Below are 22001 nucleotides of genomic sequence, written 5' to 3' on the forward strand. Positions count from 1 at the left end.
AAGTAGTTGTAGTTGAAATTGCAGGCCTGCACTGTAAGATGATGTGTTGTGCACAGCTCTGCTTTATGAGCTTACAGCTCAACATTCGAGGGGGAGGAGAGACAGAGCAATAAAAAAAAAAAATACAGGAGAAAGAGGTGTATTTATTTAAAGTAACTAAAGCAAGCCAGGTAAGCAGTCCAAAATTACCAGTATCTCTGCCATCTCATTAAGGAGAATTTGACTGTAGCATTTCCCAGAAACGACCTTTGATAATTGCTAATATTTAATGTTTCCTATCCTGAGTAACATTTCAATACAAGCTGGTTTAAATAAAACCAGAATTCAACTAACATCAATTCTAAATGCCAAAATCCTGTAAGTCAGGTCCATGCCAGGAGTCAGCCTTCTGTGAGTGAGCAGCACTAGAGGAAACAAATCACTTGTGCTAGTTGTTGTCACAATCACTGTATTTTATTCTCTGGTTTCGGTATGTGAGCAACAAAAAGAAATTAAAACTAAGACATCTTCTAGGTCCATGAAGTTCCCAATACAATTGAACTCTGTAATACCACCAGCAGGTTCAACAGAACTTCCTTAAGTTCTTGCAGCCCTAACTACCCTGCAAGAGGAAACCATAATGCTTCAAAATGGCATTAAAGTAACACACAGAAATTCAGCTTTAAACCAGGGCCATTAAAAAACATGATGATCAAGTACTTCGGATGTTACAGATAATTTCTTTGGTTTAATTCCTTATTTTCTTCTTTCTACCAACAGCATGATAACAGCAATTTCTGTTAAATCAGTGCAAGAGGAAAACTCTTAACTATATGATGTACCTGAATGTATTGTGCTTTTTACTTCTTCACCAAAAATTTGGTGATATCACAGGCATACTTTGTAGCTAAAGACCTCCTCTTCAGCTGGCTTCTTTCCTTGGCCTGTTTTGCAGTTCTCTGCAAAAGAGAGAGACAGGTTGGTTCAGTGAGTATTGATACTTGGAAACATGTCCAGCAGAAAGCATTAGTCCACAGTTAAACTCCAGTCTGTTTTTGCAGTAGACAGCATGATGAAATGCAAATGTTTATTAAGGCAACATTTCCCAAAGCCAGAGGAAGCTGTCATATTGTAATAGTTTAATGCTGCCTTTCCACCTTGGCTGGATGGGAGGGAGAGGCTGTGAGCACTGGGGTTCTGAGCAGGAGGGAGCAGGGCTCGGGAGGAGCCTAAGTGCAGTTTCCCCCTGCTGTTCCCTGTGAGAGGACCAGGATTCCTGGCTGCATGCACTGACCTCCCTGTGGCAGGCTGTGCACAGGGTCTGAAGGTTCTCCAGGGAGCACTGTCCTCCTCCGCTGTACACGGGCTGGATGTGGTCCACCTGCCAGAACTGCCCCTCCGCCGGGCTCCTGATCATCTCATTCAGCTGCAGCACACAAAGGACAGGGCAGGGGTGAGACACTCCTCAACTACATCGACATCCTACTGTAGGAACAAAGAAATTCTGGGAAGTAGCTAGCTGTTGTTTTCATCAAGATAAAGAAAGCCAGCCTTGGCATTTTTTTCGTTACTCCCACTGGAGAAGCAAGAGCTCTAAGTAGTTGGCATGTTTTCAGCCAGCCCTGGTACATGCACCTCCCTACAGAATCAGAGCTCTGATGCCTGTGCCTTTTAGAGGTGTTAGAAGACAATAGGATTTAGTTAATTTGATTGCTTTTAAGGACTTGATTTTCTTGTTTCTGTTGTTGGTGCTAGGTTACCTTTCTATCTTAAATCTTTAAGAACATTTTTGCCTGTCTCTGAACTGTGTACCAGACCATCTGTTACTGCTGAAACCCCAGAACCATCACCTGCCCAAGGGGAAGGTGAGACATCCAAGAGCTCTCCAAAAGCTGCTTCCTGTGGCTCCTGGGTGCATCCCTGAGGCTGAGATAAAGCTCCTGGGCGTTGTGCTGGCAGCACTGGCACACGCCGTGCTCGATCTGGAACACCTTGGAGCGGAGGTAGCTCTGGCTGGAGCGGATGGAGAAGTCCTCCTGGCAGGCGTGGCAGCAGAAGCGCGTGTCCCAGGCCGGGCAGCCGGGCGGGGGCTGAGCTGTTGGCTGCTGGCAGCTCAGACACAGCGGGGTCCCCTGGTTGTCCAGGGCCTGCAGATACCCTTTGGACAGGGAGGAGCCTCCAGCATCAGTCTGCCCCGGAGGAAGGGCTGAGGGATCATTTCCAGTTTCTGAAAGCAATCTGATGGCAGAGAACAAAGTACAGCTCTGGATAAATGATGTATTCAGCAGCCCAGTTCAAGGGGGGTTTATGCACTGTGTATTTCAATTAAATACCTTTTATATTCTGAAAAATCATTTTAGCTGAAATAATACCATGCTCAGATTGCTACATGCACAGTGCAAATCCTTTACTTGGTTTACGCTTCCATTTAAACAAAATTTGGCAATATAATACGGCAGATTTTTCTTCTGCACATCTTATTACACTCAATTATTAGCTGAAATAATGCTGTATTTATAAAGATAGGTGATTTCTATCAGGCATGTAAACATACAAAAGTAAAGTGTTTCAGCCCCCTCTTTAACAGAAGTAATAAAGTCAAAGGAAAGATGCTGGTTTCTCTACAATCTCCATAGCTGCCTATGAATTTCCTACTCAAAACAAAGGAGGATACACAGTGCTTGTTTAAGAAAAAATTTTAAAAGGACAATTCCTGTTTGGAATTTTCACTTCTTTGTTCCCACTTTTTTTTAATTCTGAGGCAAAATAGGAGCAAATTTGGTGTCCTCAATTTGATGTTTATCTCACAGGAGGGCTGAGCTAACATTCTTTTCTCTAACTGAATCACATAACTATTCTCTTGTTTTATGTTAGTCACACTCAGTTAATTAGCAGCTCTGTCAGCAGACAACATATGAAATAGTTTCTTCTAAATCGTCAGAAGAATAAAACAGAGCTCATTAGCACTACAGCAAGTTTCTTATCTAATTACTGTACTTCAGAAAAGCAGACACTCATAGCAAATAATCGTACTACCATTAAAAAAGATGTGGCAAAAGAACTTAATCATCCTATTGCATTAATAAACCTACTTTGTGGATGCTTTAGGAGAAGAAGCACCTTTGTCCAGAGAAGCCCCCATTTCTTTGGAGATGAGGCGAACACTGCCCCCGCTGCTGCTGGCCTTGGAGAGCGAGGCTGCTGCCACATCCTCCCTGGTCACATACCTGAGAGAGTGACAAATCCTGTCAGCAAAGGGAGCAATCTCCCTCAAAGAACAGCACTCTGGGCTGCAGCAGGATTGGTACAGCACATTCTCTTCAAACATTCCTCATTTTCTGAATGAGAAATAAAGAAAGCTTGGGAAAACGTGCTTTATATACTTCCATATTAAATACCTTTTTCTAAAAGTGAATTCTAACAGTGAACAGGTAACTTGGATTATGTATAACAATTAATAAATTACTGCAATTTGATACTGCCTGCCAATGAAAACTGAAAGGCATTTTGTTTAGTTAGGTGATGTCTCAGTGACACTGGATAATCCAGGAAGCTTTACAAGCTCTTGAGGACTCCTTGCTCCGTTAGTTATGTTTGATTTCCCTGCTTTATTTTCATGTGAAACCCTGTAAAACACAATGCTCTTAGTTAAGAACTTAAAATTGCTTCACAGAAACAACTATTCAGACAATATCTTCTGAGGACACCTCTGTACTGAACATCTGCCAAACCCTACACCCCACCCTACAAGGCTGCTGAGGGTCCTGGTAGGTTTTCTAACACCATTCACAAATTTTTCCTATACTTCATGGAAGGACACAATCAGGCAAGAGGTTAACAAACACTTACTACCCCCTCTGCTTCTGATACTACTGGAATTACAAACTATTTATTTACTTCATTCTTACCTACAGCCAAAATAGAGTCACCCTGAGGAATTTAGCAGTAGGGATTGAGGGAAATAAAAAGGTTTTAGATGGTTTGCATGACATGTTCTGTGCAGAGCAATGACAACACTGAGACTACAAATGTCTGTCAAGGAAGACCACATCAGAAAAGGAAAGAAATGGAATCAAAGGTGGAATTTAGGTTTTAACAAGGATCAAACTCCAGCCCCTTTCAGAGACACTCATCAAAGAGAGCCACAGTTTTGAGAAATGTCATCCACAGAGAACTGCTTGAAGAAAAAACAAGAACTGGAAAGGGTTAGAGTTGGCTGTGAATTATGAATAAAACATTATCTCACTGATGGCAACTAATGATTTATTTCTGCTTCCAGGTGGGGAGTACAAGATGCTTTGACCTTACTTTTGTGTTGTGGTCCTGAGGTCAGGGTTTTTCCTTTAAAAACACCTGGCAAGTTCCAGATGTTGAAACATGCAGTGCAGCAGAGCCAGAGCAGCTGCTGAATGGGGCACAGAGCTGGGCAGGGAAGGAGACACTTCCAGCAGATTCATCAGCATGCCTGGCTGCCCCTGTCACTGTGACAAGCAATCACTGAAAGTCCAGTTCAGACTCAGCATCATTCCACTGAAGGCCACATTAAATAAATCAAACTTTCTGCAGTAATTGATAGGAGGAATTAAAACCAAAGCCCACATACCTCTTTGTGCTGCTGCCCACTGACTGCTTTTTAGACAGCTCCTCTGCAGCATGAATGGGACTACAGAATATCTGACCACTTTTTCTGACAATCTTCTGTTTCATTGCTGTTAGATGAGTCCATTCTCTCACAAACCTCAGGATCTGGCAGAGAACATGACAGTCAGCAGCAGGGCAGGCTTTGCACAGAGCTAATTACAGCAAAACAGTGCCATGGATTAGTGCATTCTACAGTGGCTGGAAACAGCTCCTAGAACCAGAGATGGTGCTTTCAAGTAGCTCTTCACAGCCCCCATCTGTGGAACCCCCTCAGTAGCTGCTTCACACAACAGCTGGTTCAATCAGTCAGGTATCCCCATTACAAATTTAAATTCCAGCCTTGCTGGAGAGCTTACAGAAAGAATCAGTTTTATTCCTACATGATGGTTTTCTGTTTGGAAAATCACATTTTAAGTTAAGCAGATAACATTTCCCATCCAGTTTAAATCTGGATTTCCTTACTTGAGTACTTGTGTTTGCAGTGTTCTTTTCAAACCCCATTATGAATGGGATCTTTATTCCTAAATTAACTGAATGTCTCTGTGGAGCTGTGCCTGACAGTGCTTTGAAAACTGTTAGTAGACCAAGGGGAGAGTGAGAATGAAGGTCTGCTCAGGCCTGCAGCTCTGATACAATCTAGAACATTCTTATTTAGAGTGTGGTTCCATTTAATTCAGAACCTTTTAGAAGTTATTTTGTTGACTTATGAAAGTTAGTAACTAATCCTGTAAATGAGAAATGAAATGATGTCTGGTTAATTCCTTCTACTGCAATTTGAACAGGAGGCACAATAATTTGCCAGAGTAACAGACTCCATAATTAATATTCACATCAACATCTGTAAGACTGATGAAACTGTGCCTATATCCCAAGGCAGTATTCTGCATTTATTTTTGTAAAAGTAAGTCATCTTCTTCTGCATTAAATAGTATATTGCTGTGCCAGTAGAACTTGTTCTTACCAATGCACGATTTTTTTTGTTCTGGAAAGTCTCTGGTAAATCTTCCCAGTTATCCAGCTGTATGTCCAGTGGAATGAAATTATGATTCAGTGGTTCACCATCCTAGACAAGGAAACAGTTTTGTTTACAGATGCAGTGAAGCACAATGTAGAAAAAGTAATTTTTTTCAAGTGAATTCTCCTGCCTTCCTACTAAATTTAGTTCCTCAAGGTCAAATTTTTCCAGAATTAACAATAAGGCACAGAGATAACAGAAAAAATGCAAGGAAGATTATTCATATTAATCTACCTAAAAGTAACAAGGCTGAACATTTTAACTTTTAATAGATCTGATTTTTTTTCTTTGCAAATAGTTCAGACACACAAACTGCCTTATATAAAACTGAAATTACAATCCTCTTGACTGAATTCTAAGGGAAATGAATGACTGCAGATAAGAGAATGTCACTTCATTAAAAATTTAAAAAAGAATTCTTGAACATTGTTTATCATACTTCTTTTTCATCTCTGAAAAAGTTCTCCACTTAATTTTTAAAGGAGTAAGTTGTCCCAGTGGGTACATCTGGCCAAGGAACTTACTGATGATTCATAAGCATTTGAGAGAAGGAGTCAAAGCAGAACTCCCTGGGGTCTCACCACTTGACAGATTTTGTCCAGTATCTAGCACAATGAATCTCGAATCCCAGCAAAACCCAAACCAGAGAATTGCCCAAAACCCACCCAAAATGCATCTTTGTCTGAGTAAGACATGTGAAGCTAGGCAGCAGTATACACTGTAAGTACACATAACAAATTTTCAGATACAAGAGGACTTTGGGACTCTCTGACTTTTCCCAGCTGCATAAGCCTCAGAAATGTCTTATCCCAAAGACTTGACCTCAGTTATCTGTGCTGCTTTAGTGGCAGCACCTGAATACACTGATTCACTCAGTGAATTTGAAGAAATCTTCCCACTGAACTTTAATATCACTTGAAAGAAAAAATTGGCATGTCCTGACCTCCCCTTGAATAATGACCTGGAAAATTCCTGGCTGCTGGTTTCTGTACCCACTCACCACTGCAGATTAATGATAATGGGCTTTATTCAGGAAGTTACTGACTTAAACACAGCACCAATGTTGAGCTTTCTGAAAATGTGGTGGCAATATTTTATTTACCTAGTGTGTCAGGATTTACTGTCATTTTTATTTGAATTTTGAATGTTATTCAAGTTATTTTGTGATAAGACACTAATAATAAAAAAGGAATTTTAAACAACTGTCACTGGAATTTCTATTCCAGATGATTTAACATATTAGCCCAATTCTGTAAGCCAAGAGAAGTGTTGGAAGTTATGTATCTAAGGAATTATTACTTAATTTCATTAAGAAAAAGAACTAGAATCATAAACTACCTAATTTTTGTACTTTTCAGTTAATATGAAAATATTAATGCTTTTACATCAAACATAACAAAGAAGAGTATGCAGAAACATTTCATAGGGCAGCATTCTCCTTTGCAATTTTAAAATAACAATGACCGTGCATATTTCAGGTTTACCTTTGTATAGAGGTGGATTCTATCAGTATTCCTGCTTGCACAAAACATAAGCCCATCATATATTTGGAATGTGTCTGAATTATCTACAACAGAAAAAATATTGGCATTAAAGATTTTTATTCATTCATTCTACTCTGACATTAAAAATAATATTTAATATGTATCTAATTCCAGAACAACATAAGGTGCAGAGCTCAAGCAGCAAACTCTGAAGGTATTTGTGTATTTTGTTTTTCTGTTTCTCCTGGATGACCCATCAATCATCTGTTTGCCTGTGTCTGTCCTGAGTTCCAGTAAAACCATCCACATTCCCAGCTGCTGGTTTGTCACAGTCCTGAAGTCAGTCAGCTCTGGTTTGCTCCAGGAGCTGTGTGGAAAGGCTGGGCTTATCCAGCATCCAAATTCAACAGATAGCCCAGACCAAAATGAGAAAGGCCCATGCTGGTGTTTGTACTTCTGTGTTTTGGAGGTGTAGGTTTTTATTTAAAAGCCATTTTTTATGCCAGAGGCATTTAATTCAGTTTCACAATGGGATAGAATTTCAGAATCCCACTTTACCTTCTCCACGTTCTTTTTCGCTTTCTTCCTTTTCAGTGCCAACAGTTTGCTGTTCTCTGATTTCAAGAGATTTCTGGGCCTCCAATTCCCCCACATTTCCTCTTCTGCCTTCAGCACTGCCTTCTGCTCTCTCTCCATCTCTCCTGAGCTCCTCTGACACACCTTCTTCCGTTTGGCTCCTGGGAGCTTCACCATTTCTCTCACCTAAAGAGAAAGAAAGAAGCAAAGCAATGATTTGTGTTATCTGATAGGTACCTAATAACACACCTGAGACAGGAACACATCACTGAAATACAAAGAAATGGCACTGCATTCTCTAGTATTATTATGGTGCAACCACTTAGCAAGTTAGAGCTAACTTTAATGGTAGGAGAACAAACACGTGGAACAAAGCTTTTAACTTATGTAATCCCCTGCAGCCAGATTAATGTCAAAATATATATGTAATAAACAATGCAGCTAGCAATTCTATATTATATACAGTTATTGTATACCATAAACACACAAAGTAGTTTTCCAAGGCATTGATTTATAGCTGTGAAACTCAGAAGTTGTCCTTATTTGAACAAGCCCAGGGATTTAAATAAATAAAAAAGGAAGCAAAAAGAACCTTACCCATGGCTTTGCAACTGAAATGACAAATAGTGGCATATATTTATAAAAATGTTTCATTAATTTTCCAGATAGCTTAAATAAATTTAGTAAAAGAAATCTGCTGTGAGCTGGTGGAGAAAGAAAAGCTGTATTTTCCAGATAACGTCTCTCATGACAAATACACAATGCTTAAGTTAATAAAACTCCAACACTGCACTGCTTTGAAAGGTAAAGAAAAATTTTGCTGTTTGATTGTATTTAGAATAACCATAAACCTCAAGGAAGATGAGAGGGACATTTGCTGCAAACAAAACAAAGGATATATTCTTCCTTATGGAATTTATATCCTGTTAACATTTTATGGGTATTTTTCACTTGTTTCAAGTTAGACTCATTTAAAAGATCCTTGGGGAAAGAAAGGCTAAGGAGTATCATATTTTCCTGGACTTCTGTGTAGTCATAGGTTCAAAAAAATTGTATTTTCTGAGCCTGATCACAACTGAAATGAAAAATGCATCTTTCCCTCTGCAGCATCCCTTACTCACCATCCCTGCTCTGGGGGCAATGGCACATCTCACAGTAAGGCAGCAGAGCATTGTTAGTGTAAGTGCAAGCACTGCAGTGCCAAACTTTATCTAAAGCTGTACTTTCACTTGAAGTATTTAAGCCACAAGGACGGAGTTGACTGTTTTTTTCTGAAAACAAAGAAGGCTTTTTTCCAGTCAAGGATGCTTTCTTTTTATTACTGGAGCTGACTGGGGTCAATCCACTTATGCTCTTTGCTCTTTTGGCTTCATGTTCACAAGTGTCTTCATCACAAATTGCCTCCACCTCACTTATCCTTGTGGAATCCAAGTTTTCATCACTCTTCTCTGCATCCTCTTCTATTGTGACTGCAGAAGATTCTGAATCATTATGTAACAATTCATCACCAGAAAATCTTTTGCGTTTCTTCTCCGTGGAGGATTTGGGGGAAAAGAAGGAACGTATGTCATGCTGTCTGTCCTTTTCAAACTAGGGAAGAGGAAAGGGATAGGAATCACAGAATCATTTAGGTTGGAAAAGACCTCTAAACCCCACTTATGACTGCATCAGAAACTGTTAAACAAAAGAGATCTTTAACAAAAGATAACTTCAAGAACAAACAGTGAGCAGAAAAATCAATTCAACATTCCTCTCCTGATTTCAGAAAAGCATTTTCAATATTCTCCTGGAAATTCTGAAATGGCATTACCAGAAAACAGATACACAGAACTGATAAGCTGTGTGCCTTTTTTGAAGATGTTCATTACAAGAAAAGGCTCTCAAACACTGTTTTAAATATTAGTCCAATTAATTCAGCACAGTTAGCAAAGATGTCATTTGAACAGAAATTACTTGGTCTTATCTGACTCTGAGGGTGGCTCAGTCACCTAAACATAACATAAGGACCCATCAGAAGATGTAGATGACATTTATTCTCCACAGAGCACTTTTCCCAACTTCACCTAAGTTTTAAAATTGAATTTACATTACTTTTTCCTACTTTTTTGGTGTTTCTCCATTAGTAATATCTGAAGTGCACAGAAAGCTGAAGCAAATGGCTGCTACAATTTTTTTAAATGAAAGGAAACAGAAAAAGCAAAGTTTCAAGTCTTACATGTGTAAATAAAAGTTCATTTTGGGGATCTTCTAGACTTTCATTTGGGGTCCAGGTTTCAGCAAAACTCAAAAAATCCCATTTGTCCTTATCACCTTCTTCAGCCTGCATTTTCTCTTTTTTGCCATTCAAGGTGCTGCCTGTGACTTTGGCCTGCAGGAACACAGTAATGGTAAGTGCTCTATTTAGCACACTGCAAACAGTGAAGCTGTACACAAAATGTCAGTATTTATTGAAGATAAAAGAGAATATATATACACTGTGTACATCCTCTAACAGCCTTAACATGTTTTGCTTGGCATGTGGAGACAAATACAGAATTATTTTGTTACAGAACTTGTAAAGTAAATTGTTGAATTACTGAGCCCCATCTCTGCCATGTTTAAGGAGACTCATAATGCACCAGGCAGGATGAGCTTTAAGGACCTTTCCAGCCTAAACCATTCTATGATTCTCCAACTGCTAACAACAATTGAGTGATACTGTTGGAAAATGGCAACAGAATGAAAGATCCGTGTAATCTTGGATCTACTGAAAAAGAATTATCTGAGAATGCCTCTGCCTCTCAGAAAGGAAGCTTAGTTTAGGCACAACATTCATTCAATTAAAAAAAAAAAACCCACAACAAATTGTAGCTGTTATGAGTGAACAGAATGCCTGAATCCCTTAAAATTGTAGACTGAGAAACAACAGCAATAAAGAGCTAGAAGATAAAACAACCATCTCGTGTGGATATGAACCATCCCGTTCCCCTTGGCAAAGACTCATTATCTTTGCACCTTGAATGAAGAGCAAAAATCTAGAAAAGACAAAATCAGAACGAGCACAGACATTTTGCTGATTAGCAATTGTGGGTGTATCAGTTTGTCTCAGAGAGTGTTCCAGATAAACAGGACTGTTGTGGCACTGGAGTGCAAGCCCAGGCACAGCGAGCTCTGACGCCTCGGCCCCACCGCACACCCACCTTGCGGTTGAGCATTGCCCACATGAGGGTGTCCATGGTTCCTTTGGCAATCAGGAAGTGAATGTTCACCGAGCTGCACTGCCCAATGCGGTGCGCTCTGTCTTCCGCTTGTTTAATGTGGCCTGGATCCCAATATAATTCAGCAAACACAACGTGAGTGGCAGCAGTGAATGTTAAACCCTAAGCAGAATAAGTAGATGCATTCTTTAAAAAAAAGATACCACACACAAAAACTGATTATCTGATTATCTTTAGCTTTAACAAGCTACAGGTTGTACAGGACATTTTAATATGGAAATAAGAGGGTGGTCAAGGTGGTCCTCAACAGCAGATGGATTTATTTTCCTGATTCTTCCCCGGGCCTCAGATTCAAAAAATACTTCAATATTGTGCAAGGACTGCACACTGCTTTTCATTATGGAATAACATCTATTTCCTCTTAATCTAGTGCTTTTAGAGAGATGGAGTTTTTCTAATTATTCGAGAATGAGATACTGCTGCTTATCATCGTTTAGCTCAAATAAATTCAACAGAGGCTTAGAACAGTTAACATGATTAGTGCGAAGAAATGAACACAGGGTCTACAAAGGACAAATTGCACAAAGATAAATTGCCTTCAGTAAACCACTTCAGTCATCAATGATTTCAGTAGCTATATTCTTCAAGTGTATTAGTTCTCATATTTTCTGTTGTGCCCTACCTGACCAGCTGCCTGAATACTCAAAATAGCAACGCGGGTTTCGGGGTCCTTCTGGAACTGATTGACGAGGTGAATCCTCTCTGCAGAGGGAACACTCCCATCTATTCGGATGTAGCGAGCCTGTAACATCACAACAGAGACTAAATGACATCATCAGTGCCTGTTTTCAGACCCAATCCCTCCCTGCCCCCCAACAAAAATAGGAAAAGGACTGTTCTATTCCTGTCACGGGATCAGGATACACCAGCACTCTTTTGCCCTTTGATTCAAAATTAAGTCTCTCTCTCTAGAGAAGTGTAGCTTTGTATTCTCTGTTTGCAAAAGCAGAAGATAGAATGAACGTGGGATCTTAAAATTGAGTATTTCACAGAAGAACCTGGAATTACCCTGACACCATTTTTTAAATTCCAAACAGTTAAAAAGAATAAAAATACAAAATAATGAAGTTAGACACCATTTCCAAGCAATAGTTAAGAGTCCATGATCAAAATAAGGTGAAAGCTGTTTGCAAACACTTTTACTGCTTTGAATTCAACATTCAGGTGAGATGATAGTGTGCAGTTAAAACCCCTCAAAAATAGACAGAAGCATACTAGTAGAAAAATTTGGAAAACAATTGCCTGCAGCATTGATTTAATAATAATAATAAAGTCATACCAGATACAAGTGTGTTTACATCATCCTTAAACACAAAGCAGTTCTTCAGAACCACATGATCCCTTTTAATGCAGTGGCACTGATCTATATACACACAAAATCCTTCCATTGCTGTACTCGTGTGCAGTTCTGCTGAATTCAAACACAGCTCACAGCCACTGGTGTAAGTGAAGGTAAATTTGTGTGCACATTTGTTAAGGCTTTACCTTGCTCTCTATCACTGCCTCTGTGCAGGCTTGCAGCATGCTCAGGTGATGGGCAAAGACGAGGAACTTCAGTTTGTCATTGTCAAGCATCATTTTGATGTAGTCCTTGACTGCTCCTGCCTGCAGTGAGCGAGTGTTTCCATTAGTGAGACACACAAAATGTTCAAAAAGACAGTTTTTATTTTCATGTCTTTCAATTCCTTGTAACATGAAAAGGTAAATTTCCATATCTTTTGTTATCTATGTAACACTTTATCAAACACTGACATTGGTAAGAATCAAATAATTCAGATTAATTTTGTTTTAAAAAAATATCACAACTTGATGTCCTTGAGAAACCTAACTTACTCCTTCAGAGAGAGAAAAAACACAAATTTATCCTCAAAAGATTATATAATTACATGGCACTTCTTCCAGATTAAGATGTAGATAAACCTCCTTTTAATTCAGACATCATTATCTGATTTTTAATCCATATTTGAGGAAAACAAACATATTTCAAACAGACAAGGTAATATTTAATCAGAACTTCTGTATCCACACACAAAAGCCATATATCAAAACTGAAAGAATAAATTTGATATGTTCACGATACCATAATCATAAAATATTGCTCTATTTAAGCATTAATATAATTCTTTTGTGTCAAATGTAATTTTCAGTATCTTTTGCAAAAGCTATTAAAGCAATGATGACAGTTAATAACAAAATTTATCAGTGATCAACAGTTAATGCAATACACATTGCAGTGGTCTTCAGATTTCTTTTTTCATTGTAATGGGGTTCTGCCTATTCCATAAACATACAGGGAAAAAGAGTGTTTCTCCATGTCATGATTATAAAACAAACCAAATAACCTCATCTTGTATTCTGGCCAATAAAACCAATTTTTTGAGGTTAAAACACACACTGGATAATTTAGGGATATTAAGGAAAGACTTGCAGGCTTACCTTGGCAATGGCTGTTTCCTTATACATGCGTGTGATCAGATTCATGACTTGAGAAAAGTGGCTTTCAGTGGCATCTGAACTCAAACTTCTCATTAATTTCTCCCACTCTGCAAAAGTGGCATTCAGATTCTAATTGGCAGAAGAGACCAGTGGTTAGACACAGAGTACAAAGTAGAGGTATGTTTTAAGTGTGAAATGTTTAGGAACTTTGGAGAACTCTATCAAAATTGGCTAAAAGTAAATGTAGGATTCAAAATCTATGAGAAAAGAAGACAGAAAATAAGATTGTACTAGAATTAGAACAAATTTTATCATTGATAAAAAAAGAATTGCTGTATTAGTGTTCTTTGTGTTCTATTTTAAAAACTGTAACAGAGATAATCTGCTTTATACTCACACAATCTTTGTAACTACACATAATACACATGCATACATAAAAATACATATCCATACATAGATACTTCCATTAATGTATTACAAATATTGTAATTTCCCTAATGTATTACAAATACATATACATTGTATTTATTAATGTTTATACAAATGTATTTTTAGCAGAAGTGGAAAATCTACCTTTGCTGCAGCTTGTGGGAGGTCAAATGGAATACGCTGCCTGACTTTGGGAGGCAACTGAGTTAGGACATCATTCTTCAGTCTTCTGATCATTATTTCACTTAAAAGTTGATGTAGTTCCTCTAAGTTTGAAGCTCCTCTACAATCCCATTGCCTTCTTTTACCAAAAAACCTGAAAATGATAAATTAATACAGAGTGTAAACATGAGATCTTCCAAATTCAATAGAAATCTTCAGTACATAATCAATTTTAAAGTACACTATTGGATATGAAAGTGTGCTTCAACTTCTCAACAGCCACCACTGCCTGCAGGAGTCACTGCCCATCACCTGCACACAATCCTCTGTCTATTCCCAGCTTCTCATACTTTACTGTCCACAGGAAACAGAAGTTTCAGGTTTAATTTTGGAACTCCTGTTTCAATGGACGAATGAGAAAAATATACCACCATGAGAATAATCTTTATTATATTACATATTTATTATATACAATATTTATTATATTACAGACAGGAAAGCCATCATGAAAACTGCAAATATCGCCATCAATATTCCTTTTTTCTCTCCCTAAGAATTCCTTCTTAGTTACTGCCAGAGACAGGATTTAAAGCTTAAGCTATCATCTTTAAAAGTTAAATAGAGGAAGAAGATCTAACATTAAGAAGATAAAGGCTGAAAAGAGAACAAATTTATTAACTCCATCTTCCTTATTCTTTCCTTGCTTTGCTGTTTTTGAGGAAGGGTTGCAGCAGGAACAGCAGCTTTTCTCTGTCAGCATCACCAGGAGACAATAAAGTAATGAACATGACAGACTTGGAGAAAAGCCCAGGTAGCATTTTCCAGGGCCAGAAGAATGTGTTAAAAGCATGTAATTTTTATTAAAAGACCAAACAAACAGCCACAAAACCCCCACAACCATTTAGAGATTTTTAAGCCTTATTGACTTTATCAACAGTGTTTAATTAGCTGAATTAGCTGAATACAATCATTTGGGAAAGGGGCTGAGGGAGTCACTTCTGCACTGGTGAAGTGGGAATGGCACAGATGGAAGACAGCAACATCTTTTGCTCATATCCCTTCCTTGGTCTATTTATATCTGTCCTTATAAAGGCTTCCTTCCTCCACCCTCAGCATTGGTGATGAGACAGAAATGGCACGCTAAACCTCACAGAAATAGTTTGGAGTTCATCTTTAAAACAGGTGTCTATGGATACCTAAGGAAAAACCACCCAAATTTTCACAGGAAGTGCTGCATAAAATAATCCTATCAAGTTTATTACCACAGGATGTTTTGTTCCAGCCAAGTAATGAAGAAAAAGTTATTCATTGAAAGCTTGCCAAACCCTGAACTTGATTTTTATTACATTTATGGTATTCCAAAAATAAGATAATCATCTATGATTGAGTAGCTAACCATGCTGTACCCACGCACACTTGTGGTGTGAAAATTACAGATGCATTCAGTCAAAACACCATGGAAAAAATAGCATTTCTCTGTCTGAAAATTAGACAGTCATCTACCATGTTATTTGAAGTTAAATACTGATAAAGTGCATATGATGGAGGGAGAAAAACAAGTTTTATGAAAATGAAACCATGTAATTATTATTGTAAAAATTAAATCTAAATGCTTGCCAATTTAGCTGACAAAAATCTGTTATTCTGAATACATGCAAAGTTGTAGATATGAAATTTTTAGCTAAGACAGTCAGCCTGTGAAATATAGAGACAAGTACTGGACTTTTTTTCCCACCCAAATGTGGTGAGGTCGCAAAAAACCTGGATCCTATAATAAAGAGAGATATAAATTATTACATGACCATGAGCTTAAGACTGAGAGTCAAAAACTCCAGTTCTGAAGGTAAAACCTCCACAGCTCATACTAACAACAGTAAATGTATAAATAAATTTACTTAGCAGAATGCTTCAACTTTATTTCAAACTTTAACAGCATTTATTAATGAATTTAAACAGTGTCCTCCTTTTCTCAATGCTCTTTGATGGAGATGGTTGCTGACCCTGAGTTTCAAAACAAGATGGTGTGATAGAGCAATAGAGGTACTAGCTACTGATTCTCTCTCTTGCCATGACAAGAAAAATCAGAGATGCTCCTAAGAATGTAAATAAGCAAGGACAGTAATACCTGACACGAGCATCACAGTATTTTTTAGCATATTCATTCCAAGTTCCAAACCTTCTTGGAAACAGTGCCTCAATCTGCATGAAGAGCTGTATAAGAAATAAAACAGAAACAGTAAAAAATTTAAAATTGCCTGTGAATGGAAGACTAATAAAAAATAATCAATATATGGTTCTTGTGCTAAGTTTATATTTAATATGTGCACAAAATACACACAGCTTGGCCTGCATGCAAAAGAAATTCCACAGGATACAGGAGTCTTCAGAGAGGACAGTTGTGGGGAGCCCTCAAAGAACAGAGCACTCAGACGTGTAACAGCACTGACAGCTTGGAAAACATTCACATTCAACAAGAAAACATGGATGAGATTAAGTTATTCCTAAAAATACAGTTTTTATCATTTGCCAGGTACATGGGCTTCTGCAAAGCTTCAGTGCAGGTATTGCATGAGTGGACTGCTTCCTAAAATACATGAAAAACCTACTCAATTCTTAAGTTTTACTTCAAAAAATGGACAATATCAATGAAGACCAAAAATTTCACAGCTTTTTTTACCTGCTGAGTAGCAGGAGGTAAATACCAGTTTAGATGACCTTAACCAGGAAGAATCCTGCTTTACAAGCTGTTATACTGTCAAAGCTTCCTGGCTTCTGAGATAATTTTCCATACGTTTAAAGACTTTATACAAAAATTCTGCTTATGACACAAAACTGATTAAAGACATTTAATGCTCTTTATACTTTGCCTTGTAAGCCACTGAAGAACATCAGTATCACAAAAAAAATATCTCAAAATATTTTCCTTTTGGTCATGAATTTTGATCCCATTGCTGTGGTCAAGGACAGGTTGTATGGAATTTCCTTTAAAGACCTTTAACAATGATACTGGTCTCAGTATCCATGTACTATATAAAGGTAGAACACTTTCTAACTTTAATTCTGCATCCAGGGTTGGTTGCAATGTCTTTGCACAGGAAGTTTTAGTAATTATCCACACCCATAAACAGAAATATTCGTATTAAATTTTTAGGTAAGTACTTATGATATACCAAGTCCTTTTCCATATCACAGGTATCTTCTTCAAGTTATGAACTCTTTGAACACATTAAATTCATAAAGGGTCTTGGCATAAGTTCTATTTACACAGTGAGGAATTCTGAAGCATAAAATATTATTGATATAACTCTTTTAATCTCCCTGAATACAAATCAGCTCTTATATTCCATTTTCCCCCTACGTTTGATAAATAAAGGCAGTTGTCTTGGGTTCAGTATAAAAGCTTTCTGCTCCTCCCTAATTTCATAAACTGAACTTCCATCAAAGGAAAATTTGTTATTCTGGATGTGCAACAAGCCCAGCCTGTATTTTGTTCCACTGAAGTGAACATTAGGAATATCCAAAAGACCAGTGAAACTAAGGGCTTTGTTTATCAGATGATGAAGTAGAAGATTTATTACAAGATCTTGTCTACCAAAGACTCCTCCTACCCAGGAGAAACAAGCAGTTCTCTGCTTAGGCTCTTTATTTTTTATTTCACCCCACTATCAGTCTGTTACATGCAAGATTAATTTCTTACAAAAAACACTGTCTCAGGTCACCTGTGCACAAGCTTGAAACAAGTTTGTAAATCAACTCAAACAAAATTGGTTTAGTTTGTTATAATTGTCCTTCCTGATGCAGCCAGTGCACCTTTTGATGTCATAATGCATGTAATTGAATATATTCAATCAAATTACAAAACTGAACATTTATTACTGATACTATCCTTAAAAAAAAAAAAACAACAAAACAAATAGAACATGTCAAATACCTCTTCAGGTCTTCCTAGAGCAGGAGTTCCAGTAAGGAGAACAGCTCTGAGAGCTTTCTGAACAATTGGCAGTAAAATCTTGCTACGGGTGGCATTTCTGGATTTCATGTAGTGCGACTCATCAATCACAACCACCTTAAACTTCTGCCTGTACAAAGTGTCTACCAAAGTCTGTGCGTCAGATGTTAACAGCCCATACCCCAGAATTGTTACCTTGCTTGTTGATATTCCCCTGAAAGAGAAAATCCACAAGTTTTCTTAGTAAATTTTTATTGTAGGACAATTAATATAGCAGAGAGATTATAAAAAAACTAATTTCAGAAGGTATCTGTGTCTCCTTTCGAATTGATTGACACATGGGCTGTCAGGCTAACAACAACAGCTTTTGGTGTTTAAAACATCTCACACTTCTCAACCACACACATTTCATAACCATTTTCAGAAGACACACATGGCATTTCAAAGGAATTTCATTTATCTGGATGCATTGCTTCACCCTGTGCTCCTTCCTGGGGACACCCCATTGGAAAAATCCACTTTGTGGACAAAAAGTTACACACAAGCCATGATTTTAATTAGCACCCAAACACCTGAAGTAATAATGTCTCTGTGCAAGCTTTCTACTGCTCTGGGTACAAAGAGTCCCCTCCCCAGCAGCCCGAGAGGATTAAGCAGACTGTCCCTGAGTATTTGGGCACTGTGAAAGTACAGACTGGGCTGAACCTCAGCACCTGGAAAAACCATTCCTGTCAGAGCTGTTATCCAGCTTTTTTGCTCAAATAGAACAAGAAGAAAGCAAACTGGAAGCAGGGAGTCAACATGGCACAAGATGAAAAAATAGTATTTAACTGAAAATGAACTTTTTATAACGAATTTCAAGGTCCAAGGCATTAACTGATCTTCAAATCACTAGAGAGCACTGTGGCCCTTCAGGAGCAGCACAGAAACTCAAAGCTGTTAGACACACAATTCACCAGGATGGGGTCATAGCTGGTCTACCCATCTGTCAGACACCACTGCCCTGCTGGCATCATTCCTGTTTGTTCTTCAGTAGCAAGAGATCAAGAAGCCAAGCAAGCTGAAGTTTCCTTGAGGATTTAAGAGGAGAAAGTAATGAGGATTTAAGAGGAAGAAAGTAAATGCAGCTACACATTCATGCTCCTGGATATGGAAGGTGCAGTGGTTTGAGCACTGGCACTGTGGGCACTGCAGACTCTGGCTGTCACTGAACAGATAAATGTAGCAACCAGGAAAGCACGAATTCCCCTCACCCTTTCTGTAGGGTACATTAAAAAAAAATACAAATAAACTTATTTATTTTAGTGGAACCAATTTATTGAAGAAACTTCCATTTTCAAATTTGGCCAGCAATTACAAACCTAAACTGATGCCTAAGTTTATTTTAACCTGTTTTAATCAAGAAGCAAACACTCAAGCAGTAAACTTAATTCTTGAAGTTTTGAAGAAAAGCAAAGCATTAAACTGAGAGAAATCAAAGCTTAACATATGGAAGCAGAATTTAACAAAATGCTAAACCAAATTTGGCAGCTGTATTTTTGCATTTTCTTACAAATGCATGAAACACTTTTTAATGTTAAAATATTAATTAGTTCAACAGTAACAGCTAGGAAGCCTCCTGGAAGTTAAATGAGCAGAAACCCAAGTTTTCATCTTCCTTGTTTTTGAATAAAAATAAGTAATAATAGTTAAGGTAAGTAGTTAAGCTACTCCTTTAAAAACATCTTAAAAGGAACAGAATTTCATCTGCCATTTAATTTTCCCATCATTTCTCCTTTACACATCCAGCATTATAAGCACTGAATGCCTTTCAGATAAATACCTTTAAAAAAAAAAGCTAATTTTAGTTTCTATATTCTTGTAATGAACTTAAATTTTGACTATCGGTAGGAATTACCCTTTGATGAAGCTTTCAAAATGCATTTTCAGTTGGATTTCTGTGGTTACCAGGAAGGTTCCAAGCAGCACATCTTGGCAGTCAAGTCACTCTCTGATATTCCCAGAAAACATGAAGATCAGTCTCCCTCACACCAAAGTTTTAAAACAACATCTAAACATTAGCATAAAATCAACCAAGTCATTTACAGTAAAGCAGACAAAAACCACCCTTGCAATTCAGGGTAATAGGAGAGTTATTCTAATAACACCCAAGACATAGCCTCTCTGATGAATTCATGCTATTAAATCTAAAGATAGAAAGTGTAGGTCACGATGACCTTTTCAGTTATTTAAGGATTAGTTATTCGAACTTGCAAATTTTCTCAGCGTTCTAAATGGAATTCTAACAGTAATTACTTCCTTATTTTGTAATGTACACCACAAGTTCTCCAAAAATGTTTTACAGAAGCTAATGAGTTCATCAGAGTTGAGAAATAACTGTGTATGTTCAATTTGAGACACACTGAAGTAATCTAATTTTTAGCAGACAAGCATTTGCTACTTTTCAAAAAGCAGATCCCTCAATTTCAAGGAAAATGAGTAACTACTCTAAAACAAGAACAGAAAACTGGGAGGAGCGGCTGATAGCCCAGAGGGTGTTTCTGATAGCCCAGAGGGTAGCCCTGCTTGACCAAGAGGTGGTGAGCAAACCTTTCTAGAGAAGAACAACAAACTGTACTCACCCAATATCAGTTTTGTTCTGAATGATGCTAATGTCATCTGGAGAGAGTTCTGGAATCCACTTCTCCATCTCATCCACCCAAGGGTATCTCAGAGAGGAAGGCACTACAATTAAGAGAGGCCATTCATTTTTATAGTAATATGAAATGGCAATTGCTTGAATTGTTTTTCCTAGCCCCATCTGGGAAAAGAAAAGAAAAGAACAGTATTAAAACCAGAAGTCTCTGCTCAGAAAGCATATTCCATTCAGAAGAGCCCAAAAGATTTTGCAAAGACAGAACCAAATAAAGGAAACACAGTCAAAGAGCTGCTTATATAGCATGTATTTAATTATCACTTTGTTACCACAGATCATCTCTTATGAAACAAGATTTTCCTAGTTCAATGTATTAATGCATGTATTACATCTGGTTAGCTCGTCAAAGTCAGAAGAAGCATTTCTATTCATTTCAGAAGATTTTGAGTTCAGGTTCTTAATAGGAGAGACTAAAAAAAAATCAAACTCTTTAATTTGTTAAGCTACCAAAAACATTTTAAAAGATTATGCAAAGGAAAGAAAAATATAGGATGCCTTCTTACAATAACAACAGCTTTGTCCTCAATTGCATAGGCAAGTGAAGAACAAAGATCTGTGGGAAGAGCTCTGGGTTTGCCCCAGTGGGGCAACAAAAAGAAACTACAGCTCTGATTCACCAGGCCTGATGGTTTCTCCTTGGCCTGCACTACAGATGAGAAAGCCCAGACAGTGAGAATTCAGATATACAGACAAGGGGAAGAGTCAAAAGATTTACATTTAACAGGAAAGTAAGTACATGCTTCATATTGCCAAGGTGGGAATGCTCCCATCTGTTAATAATCATGGCAACAGATGATTATAAAATTCAGAATTTAGGGCTTTGTTTAAAACATATCACACTTCCCCTCCTCCTCCCCAAATTTTATCAAAGAATGCAGCTATTTTCTCTGCTTGTTCACATGGCAAGAGACAGTTCCCAGCTCCTGTGAAACACCAAAGCAGAGATGGGCCTTAAAATGCTCTGGGCAGGTTTTCCATGGAGTCCAGTGGACATTTGAGTGGATTTGCTGCAATCTAACTACTCACAGCAGTGAGACACAAAATAACAACTTACGTCTCCAGTATTGAGTCTAAATGGACTGACTTAATGATGTAATGAAGAGATTTCCCAAGTACAAAAGATAACAATGCATTTTTCTACTATTACTAGAAAGAAAACAATAGGAAAGCTACTGTGATACTCAGTTTTCATTCAGACTTGCCAAGTTTTCATTACAATTTTCCTGCAAGTTCCCCTTGTGTCACCAGTAGTTTTTAGGTCATCTGAAAATAACTCCAAGTGAAAAAAAAAAGAAACAACCACAACAAAATAAGATTCATTTTTAGTTTGCTGCCATGGCTGTGTCCCTAACTCAGGCTGTGCAGGCCCTGGTGATAA

General features: G+C 37.9%; 1 protein-coding gene across 6 annotated transcripts in view; it reads right to left on the reverse strand.

The window, feature by feature from the left end:
• Nucleotides 1–22001, reverse strand: part of ZRANB3 (zinc finger RANBP2-type containing 3) — a 48385-nt gene that overhangs the window by 8029 nt on the left and 18355 nt on the right. For 2 of the 6 annotated variants that reach the window (XM_053948060.1, XM_053948058.1), the window contains exons 4-21: nt 20550–20728; nt 17911–18142; nt 16105–16190; nt 13962–14133; nt 13389–13517; nt 12438–12557; nt 11575–11694; nt 10875–11054; nt 9911–10063; nt 8817–9285; nt 7678–7881; nt 7120–7202; nt 5582–5683; nt 4583–4725; nt 3072–3206; nt 1830–2217; nt 1274–1405; nt 822–938 (exon numbers count right to left, since the gene is read on the reverse strand). In XM_053948060.1, the coding sequence (XP_053804035.1) occupies nt 840–938; nt 1274–1405; nt 1830–2217; nt 3072–3206; nt 4583–4725; nt 5582–5683; nt 7120–7202; nt 7678–7881; nt 8817–9285; nt 9911–10063; nt 10875–11054; nt 11575–11694; nt 12438–12557; nt 13389–13517; nt 13962–14133; nt 16105–16190; nt 17911–18142; nt 20550–20728 (3126 nt within the window). In that variant the 3' untranslated portion in view covers nt 822–839. Of the gene's footprint in view, nt 1–123; nt 939–1273; nt 1406–1829; nt 2218–3071; nt 3207–4582; nt 4726–5581; nt 5684–7119; nt 7203–7677; nt 7882–8816; nt 9286–9910; nt 10064–10874; nt 11055–11574; nt 11695–12437; nt 12558–13388; nt 13518–13961; nt 14134–16104; nt 16191–17910; nt 18143–20549; nt 20729–22001 lie in introns of those variants that run through there. The other 4 variants (XM_053948057.1, XM_053948062.1, XM_053948056.1 and 1 more) reach the window with 4 other exon arrangements.

This window comes from Vidua chalybeata, chromosome 7 (genome assembly GCF_026979565.1).
Source record: "Vidua chalybeata isolate OUT-0048 chromosome 7, bVidCha1 merged haplotype, whole genome shotgun sequence".
Classification (NCBI taxonomy): Eukaryota; Metazoa; Chordata; class Aves; order Passeriformes; family Viduidae; genus Vidua; species Vidua chalybeata.